Genomic DNA, 9,288 nt, shown 5'->3' with positions numbered 1-9,288 from the left:
TAACTCAGTCCATGTACAGCCCTAGATGAGATGGTCCACTTTAATGGATGCGGATTGCCTACGCTGCCAAGGGTGAGGTGGCTGTTGGTGGGTGCTCTATGGGCTCCACCATGATGTTTGTTTTTTTATGACAGGGTTTATCTTTTTTTCAGTATCATTTCAGTAAATGGGCCCAAAAATTAGGTAGATTAACCTCTCAAATGGACCACACCATAAGAAAACAGTGGGATTGAACACTCACCATTAAAAACTCCCTAGGGCCCATTATAATTTTTATTTGCCATCTAACCTGTATAACGTATACAAACATGGATAAGGGAAAACACAAATATCAGCATGATCCAAGATTTTCATCGCCAGTATAAGTTTGTAACAGTGGAAGTTCAATCACTATGGTGTGATCCACCTGAGGTTCAATTTGCATTATTTTTTTGGCTCATGCCACAAAATTGATATTGGGAAACATGGATGGATACTGTGGATGAAACACATACATCGTGGTAAGGGCTACGGACCTGGATACTACCTCTACTAGTATCTAGCTCAGGGGCTTTGTGGGGCCCACCATGATATATGTGTTTTATCCAAGCCGCTAATCCATTTTGAAATATCATTTTCAGGAAACATTTGGGATTGAATACCCATCACTGAAAACAGTGGGCCCTAGAGGTTTCAACGGTGGGATCATTGTCACCCCTGCTTTATGTGGCCTGGTCCACCCGTGCGGTCTTGTTTTTATGCAGGAAGTTCTTTTTTTCTTGGCCGTCTATTTGCATCCTCTAGTGGGTTGTTGATCCACCATGTCAGACATATGATCAACGGTTTGGATTGACAAATACTTTCCCTAATACTGCGGAGCATATATATATACGTGTTTCCACTTTCCAACGTTGGCAAGTTGGAGCCGCATCTTTTCCTGGATAGAGGGGGCCCAGGAATCTTTCAGATCGTAAGATCCCGGCCACAAATATTAGGACTTTTTTTTTGTTGTCGTTGAATTTCAACCTTTATTGCGTCATTGGTGGCCATAAGTGAAGGGACACGCCTTCGGTGCATCCCTGACAGTGGGGCCCACAGTGATGTATGTTCCTTGCATCCATGCCGTCCATCCATTTTGACAGCTCTTTTTAGGGCATGATCCCAAATATGAAGCAGATCCAAATCTTAGGTGGACCACACCACAAGAAACGATTGTAATTGAATACACCATTAAAAACGTCCTTGTGGGTGCGGGTATGTTTATTTGCCATCCATAAGTTCAAAAAGACCAGGATAAATGGACCCCACAAATATCAGCTTGATCCAAAACCTCAACGCCCCAAGAAGTTTTTAATGATCAATCACCACTATTTTCTACGGTGTGGTCCACCTGAAATTATGTCCTCATTTTTTAGATCATGCTCTAAAATGAGCTGTCAAAAGCATGCATATAAGGCACATACATCACGGTGGGCCCCACAGTTAAGGAACCACTGTGAAAATTGTTTGGAATATTACAAATTCATTAGATTTCTTTATCTTTATAATAGAAAGGAGTAATCAGCCATCATACCTGTCCAAACATAAAATGTGAGACCTAATAAGTCAATAGTCTAGATTGGTTAATCATGGCCTTACTTAGGGTCATCAATGGGTAGGTCTAATTTAATAGGCTCTCGGGCATAGCCTGCCCTGGTTGAGCTTGGGCTAGAGCGTCAAGCCCATGTGTCGGGTTTAAAACTCTAGGGGAGGGGTACAATTCTTCATGACCTTCAAAGATGACTACTCAAAGAAGGTTTGGATCTACTTCATAAAGTGCAAGCTTGAGGTGTTCACAGTGTTCATCAAGCTAAATCAATAGAAGGTAAAAATAGAGAAGCAAACAAGGAAATATGTTAGGTATCTCAAGTAAGACAATAATACGGAGTGCAAATATACATAATTCATGAAAATGTTCAAAGATTAAAGCATTTCTCAATTTTAAAAACCTCGTATCAGAATGGGATGATATAAAGGATAAGCAAAACTATACTTGAGAGGATGAGAAGTTTGTCATTACATGCGGGGCTACTTAAAAGCTTTTCTAAGTTAAAGCGGTGAATATAACATACTATATAGTAAATCAATCATCATCTACAACGTTAGACTCTAAGATTGTATATGAAGTCTGAACAAGCGAGGATGTTGTTTACTTAGGTATGAGAATATACAAGTGTCCAACATATGTCCATGTGCAGAGTGGACAAAGGTTGAAGTTGAATTCAAAGTATAACAAGTGCATCTTTATTAAGTATGAAAAATGTGTCAATGACTACAAGCTTTAAAATACAATTTCTTATCCTTATTGAGACATCAATGCTTAAGACACACTGCGACAAGGTAATCGAATATACATAGTGGGACGGAGAGATTGCCAATGCAAGTAAAGCCAACTGAGCAGGTGACTAAAGATGAAAATCAATATAAGCAAGATGCTAGGCAAAATAATTAATATGATACTTAAGAATATAGCTAGGAATAGTGAGAGAAAAATCATTAGAACCTTAATTTGATACATGCTCGAGGACATGATGCCTTTTGCATTGTTTATATGAAGTGAAAATTCATCCACCTTTTAAGAGCCATAGATTCTATATACAGAATCAATTCTTAATGGCCAATAGGCCATAGACTATAGGGTGTAAAAGGTGAAAAGTACAAGGTGCGATGGAGTACTCATATAAGGCACAAGTCCAAATATCTCACCTGCAGTCAGTATGATTAGTAAATATACGACGAGTTCATACTCACTTGACCTCATCAACTGATCGGTCCACATAATAAACACTACAGACAGATTAAGATGCACCCTTGATGGTACGGTGTTCAATCAATGTTACGGTCCACTCGATAAATTGGATCTGCTTCATTTTTGGGATAATGCTTTAAAACGATATGCAAAAGCAGATGAACAGTGGTGTGGATACGAAATACATACATCAAGGTGGGCCTTGGTGAGTAGGGAGTCTCACATCCTCGGACCCGCGCCGGACCTAGTTAGAGATGGACGGTACTGTCAGGGAAGATGTGGAGCTCACCTTGATGTATATGTTTTAACCACACGTCCATCCATTTTGAAACATCATTTTAGGCCGTTAGCCCAAAAATGAGTCAGATTGAAGGCTCAAGTCGACCACACCACAGGAAGCAGTGGGAATTGACATATTACCGTTCAAAACTACCCGAGGGCCACAAAAGTTTTCGATCAAGCCGATATTTATGTTTTCACTTCGTACTACTCTATGTGACCTTATGAACAGGTTGGATGGAAAATAAACATCACGGTAGGCCCTAGGAAGTTTTCAACGTCAATCCCCACTTCTTCCTGTGGTGTGGTCCACTTGAACCTTCAATCTTCCTCCTTTTTTGGGCTCATAGCTTAAAATGATATGTTAAAATGTATGAACGGCGTGGATAAAATATATACATCAAGGTGGCCCCCACAGATCCCCTGACAGGACCTTCCTCTCTAGCTAAGTCCCTGTGAAATTAGTACCCAATCCGCTCCCCATCCGAGCCATCCATAAGGTGGGTCCCACCATGAAGATCAGGAGGGAGAAAACCTCTACTTGTTCTCATCAAGCAGGCTAGATGTGAGTGTGGCCCACTTAGGCACGCCTCGGACGTCCCATAGGCACAGGGCTTGGAAACACGATCTTTGTTGCATGTGAAAGTTCAAGTACAATGGGTTGGTGCAAGCACCGAAAGTAAAAGAAAAGGAAGCGTGTCATCCCTTGATCATTCTCAAATGGCCCACTTGATCATACTAAGTGGGGCCACCTTTGGATCTGTTCCTTCCTACGCCAGAAGCTACCGAACCCAAATTCACCAATATCGGATAATTCCTCCCACACCTTATCAGCCTCCAATATTGCACACTTGTAGCCGCATTCCGGTAATCCGAACCGCACATCATCAACGTCCATCACACCACACATGTGACCACGGCAGGAGTCGAAAGGCCCACCGCATTCGATTTCAATTTCTAAGTAATCTTGTCTCCATGATTCACCTGCTCGTGTGATCTCAACCACTTTCTCTCGCTTGTGAAGTTTCTTCAGCACAAGTTCCTTGGACTTCCTTGCTAATTTGTAAGGAAGTCTTAGGAATAGAAGAACAGTGATTTGCATGATCAAACATGGCCCACAACAACATATGACCACGCAATCCGCAGCGAGTGGACTCAAATCCTCCATGATGACGGATAAATGGCCCACTTTCTTCAGGTTGTACGTTCGCCGCCCGTTTTCCGTCCAAAATGAACGGTTTCTAAAACCGGTCAAATGGAGCTCCCGTCGGAATGGTGATTTGGATTGATTCATCATCTGATGTCTGGCAAAAACCCCATAAAGTCCGATTGAAGTTTTAACGGTGAAGATGATGACGGCATTGGTGATGGAGAAGGTGTTTGATGAAGGTGTGAGAGACGTTTCTTCAAGTAAGAGAACTCTTCTTTTCTTGGGAAGGCATGGGAAAGTTGCAACATGAAGCATGATGGAGAAAACTTCAAATGGGGTAGTGTGTGACTTGTACCATGTGGGTTGCTTTGTGGTCATCATGGAATCTCCACCGTTCATTGAGCCCATCCTCGTTTGTTGAGATTTGTGGAAAAAACCAAATATTCAAAATTCTGGGATTTTGCTGCCAAAACTCTTTTTGAGAATTTTAAATCGAAAAGTGCGGTATATGCTTTTGTCCCACGTCGGAAATGAAAAGAAGAAAATTGTGGTTTATATGAAGATGTTTGTGTAGTATTTTTACTTGAAGGTTTGGAAATTAAAATGATCGGATTGCGCACGCAGTTGGGCTTAGGCAGTGTTGTTGTAGTGGCGCTAGTTAGTACACTTTACAGGTGGGTTTAAAATCAGCCAGGGTGAGCCGTTTCTGAAAATCTTATTTTATTTTTTATGTTTCGTTATATCCAACACAATTTTCAAACATAGTTGACATGAGATGTTTATCTAGCGGGCCCCCTAATGCGAAAATTTACACTGATCATATAATCGTGGTAATCTGATTAATAGATTCTAGTTTAACAATCCAATTTGCAAGCACCAGTGGGGCCTAGAGGGTGGTAAATCGGCAGCACGGATTGACTATCCAAAGTGGGGTCCACTGAATGAATGGTTGTGATATTATGAAGGTTTAACCTTCAAAGTAAATTTGTTCAAAGAAAATGGCTGTCGAGATTCTTGGGATTCTAAGAAAAGAAAAGGCAATGTCTGCTTTTTTTACATTCCTTTCTTTCACATACAAAATCAATCTCTAAGGTTTGTCTGATCATTAGAAGCCTTTTGAGTGTGGTGGACCTTTATCTTCAAAGAAAGATCTCCCACCACTAATGAAAACTCATAGTGGGCCAGGTTCTATTGAATCAGATCCATTGAGTGAAAAGCCAACAGGTCACCCAGAAGACCAATGGGTGCAAAATGCATGTTGGCCCATTCATCAGGTGGGCAGCAGTGTAAAGAAAAATGTACTGATGGATTAACTGAATTTACACATGTGGCCCATCTGATTAGCGGATCAATCTATTCTTTTCACTGGTCGATCTTCGACATGGGGTGTACCTTTTCAGTGGATCAGATTGAGTATGCAATGACACATTGGCCGTATGTGATCAATGGACGGTAACCCTAAGGTCCATTGAGATGGACCTGAACATTTCCTCACCATGAAAATATTTCAGTTCCTTTGGGGGTTGGTTTGAGAGAATGTTCATCACAATTCCTTTCAGTTGTGATATGTATCATCTACAGTACGTGCGTCCACATGGGAATATATGCGGGCAATCCCAACCATCCAAATCATGAGCCCCACTGTGGATGGATCATTGACTGAAACTCATCTGATCAGTAAATTTTTTTTTAGAAGCAACTAGAAAATTCATTAAAACCAGAAAAGAGCAAGGAAGAAACAACAAGGGAAAAAGAAAAGGGACACAGCTGCTGAGGTAGCAGGGAGGCCCTTAGAAGCCTAGGAAGCTAAAATCAAAAGACTTAAGGTCGTTTACAATAGAAGCCCATTTTATTACTAATCTTTTAGCCCTGGACCCCACCACCGCGGCGGTCGAAGAGACATCATTAAAGCATCGATCATTTCCTCCCAGACAGCCCACCAAATTGCGATAATAGCCATACGCCCGATAGCAGACTTAATCTTTCCCAAATTGATCCCATTCCAGGCTTGCATTAAACCGAAGGTCGACTCAGGATTCCCAAACTGATCAGTAATTTAATCAGCTTGATGAATTTAGGTAGCTGACCATTTTAGTATTGACCATCCATTTGTCAGATACAATTCAATGGTTAGGATCATTACAGAGCACATAGTGGAACAATCTTCACCATCCATACGTAAACATTCCCACATAAATAAAAAAATGGGCCACAAACTACCAATTACACCGAGATCATGCTTTAGGATAGTGAAGAGGAGATCAGCTACAAGCAATAGTCCATAAAAGGTCCACTTGATCAGGCGATCAGGACCATCGGATCGGTCAGTATTCAGAATCTCTCATCAGAGCTGACGGTCTGGATTCGTGTGTTGCATGTGTACAAGGTAGACAATAAGGTGGTCTGTACTCTTAGACGGACGCGGATCATGCAGTGAGGCACTCACCACCCATTACCGTCGTGTGAAGACTCTCTGGACCTCACCATGATGTATGTATTTTATCCATGCCGTCCATCCGTTTTTCCAGCTCATTTTAGGTCATGACCACAGACAAAGCTCAGGCGGACCATACTACCCAAAACAGTATGGACAATGACATCCGCCGTTGAAACCTTCCTAGGGCCCACAGTGATGTTTATTTGTCATCCAAACCGTTCGTAAGGTCACACAGACCTGGATGAAGGGAAAACACAATATCTGCTTGACCCAGAACTTCCGTGGCCTGCAATAAGTTTTCAACGGTAGGCATTCAAATTCCCACCGTTTCCTACGGTGGGGTACATATTGAGCTTTGACATACGTCAATTTTGTCTCTTGCCCTAAAAATGAGCTGGAAAAACGTATGGCTAGCGTGGATAGAACATATATACATCACAGTGGGCCCCACAGAGTCTTCAGTGTTGAGCGTCTCACTGCACAGTCCGTCCACTATAGACATGGTTGATAAGGTGGCCCCACATGTCTAGAGCCCGAACCAAGAATCCCTCCAAAATTCGGCCAAAGAATCTAAAATAGGGATTTTTACGGAAAATGCATCTTAGTTTTTCCTCTTTTTTTTTTTTAAAAAAAAAATGCCTTCTAAAAGAGAAGGTGTGTGTGTGTGTGTGTATTTAAATCATTTGTAATACAAGGGCTCCTTTTGAGAAATGATCATACAACCATGTATGTGAGCTTACACATAATGTCCCTTTATTTACTGCTCTAGTGTCATGTGACTAGGACATGAGACATCTGATCCATGCAATAGGTGGGACCTGCAATGGAGATTACCTGACATGAAAATCAGGCCAATCCACTCCCTTAGCAAGCCAAACCTATACATTGGCTGATACCATGGGCAGTTGATTGGATAGAACATCGTGTTCCCATCCCGTACTCCAAAAACCCGGAAAATCAGACTTGGGTGTTTAGCTGCGACAAGTTGACTTGAAGATTCAGCTATCTTTACTTGAATCGAATCGGAATTTAATATCTAAATTTAAAATATATATGTTAATTGCAGAGACTATTCTAACAAGCCATCTCAAACTTTGAGAGAACAACTTCGAGTTTGAAAAGAAAAGATATTTATTCATAAATAAAGAAAAACTTCCACGGTGATGAAGACCGAGCAGTGACGAGTAGCGTTGGGTAGCATGAGTGGCAAGCATAAATAATTGCAATTTGAACTGACAATTGCAACAATGGGTTCAAAATCAGATAGCAGTTACCAACAATGGGAGTGACAAAAACAATGATGGCAGCTGAGATATGAGTACATGGGCCCTGGTGATTCTGGGGGATCTAGATCCTAGCAGGGATACGGCAAAGATGCTGAAGGTAGGCAATGCTACACTGTCAGACACAGATATGTGATTCGGAGCTGCCGAATCAGATGAACGGAGATGAGGTGACAGATCTTTTGATGATTCTTGCAGCAGCTGGTTCCAGTGATGGCAGGGACAGATTGATGACGAGCATAACAAAGGATGTGAGATCTAGATCAATCAAAGGTCCGAATCAAGGCTCTAATAGATCAGAACCATAGTTCTAATATCATGTTAACCATAGAGACTACAAGGTGAAAACTACAGTGTTTTTCATTCATATATAATAAAACCCACATGCATACATGAGAAATACGGGAGTGTATCTTAGGAGATGGCCTAAGATTCAAGGTAATCTAATATGGGAGAGACTCCATAGATATAACAAGATTATACTTACCTACTCTAATGATGTAAATATATATCAATAAATATTAAAATTAATTTAAGCTAAAATATATAAAATAGCAAAAATGAACAAGTCCACAGCTCATGGTTTCTTTGATAGGGAAGTTTGCTTTCTTACTTAGTTAAGGTTGTAAATCGAAATTCACACTCCTATTGACTCATATTAAAAAAACATTTCACCATGTGAATGTCTCAGCTTGAGTCACCATGACTTGTAGAGGTGGCAATGGGTCAAGTTCAAGCTGGGTCAGGATCAGCCCAAGTCCAAACCCATTTACCGAATGGACGAAGAATTCTATCCCAAATCCAACCCAACCCACTTAAAATTCATCAAACCTGACCCAAGCCTAACTCGACCCATTTAATTGTAAATGGGTCGGGCTCAACTGACCCGACCCGACCCGAACCAACCCAACCCAACCCACCAGAACCCAATTGTCAAGTTTAAGAATGGAATACGAGGCTAATGCACAATCTAGCCCAAGTAGTGGATATGCACATAAAAAGAATCATTTATACTTTTCTTCCTTATTTTGTATCAGGTTTTAGTTCGGGTTGGATCATCTGGCCCAGCCCGTTGATAAACTATACAGGCAGGTCGGATCAAGTATGGTTCAACCCAAGGCTCACTCATTTACTTAAATGGTTTAAATCTCTAGCAGGCCCTACCCATTACTCATTTAGCATGGCCCAAACCCATCCCAAAAGCAGGTCAGGCCACTTGACCAGTGGGCCAACCGGACCCATGCCACTTCTAATGACTCCCACTAAGCCAATCGAGTCTGCAAGCCAATTCAATAAGTCTTGTCTCCTCAGGACCAAGTCGCACACACGAGCCAATTCAACAAGTCTTGTCTCCTCAGGACCAAGTCACACA

The 9,288-nt window shown here is 41.4% G+C and overlaps 1 protein-coding gene across 1 annotated transcript; it reads right to left on the bottom strand.

Annotated features, from left to right (window-relative positions):
* Positions 1–3,595: 3,595 nt before the first annotated feature.
* On the bottom strand, positions 3,596–4,604 carry LOC131235114 (uncharacterized). Its single transcript, XM_058232243.1, has one exon. The coding sequence runs from the start codon at positions 4,602–4,604 to the stop codon at positions 3,780–3,782; it is 825 nt and encodes a 274-aa protein (XP_058088226.1). The 3' UTR covers positions 3,596–3,779.
* Between the last annotated feature and the right edge of the window lie 4,684 nt (positions 4,605–9,288).

Source organism: Magnolia sinica, chromosome 19, assembly GCF_029962835.1.
Source record: "Magnolia sinica isolate HGM2019 chromosome 19, MsV1, whole genome shotgun sequence".
Lineage (NCBI taxonomy): Eukaryota > Viridiplantae > Streptophyta > Magnoliopsida > Magnoliales > Magnoliaceae > Magnolia > Magnolia sinica.
Note: the sequence above shows the minus strand (reverse complement) of the source record. Positions and strands in the feature narration are given on the sequence as shown.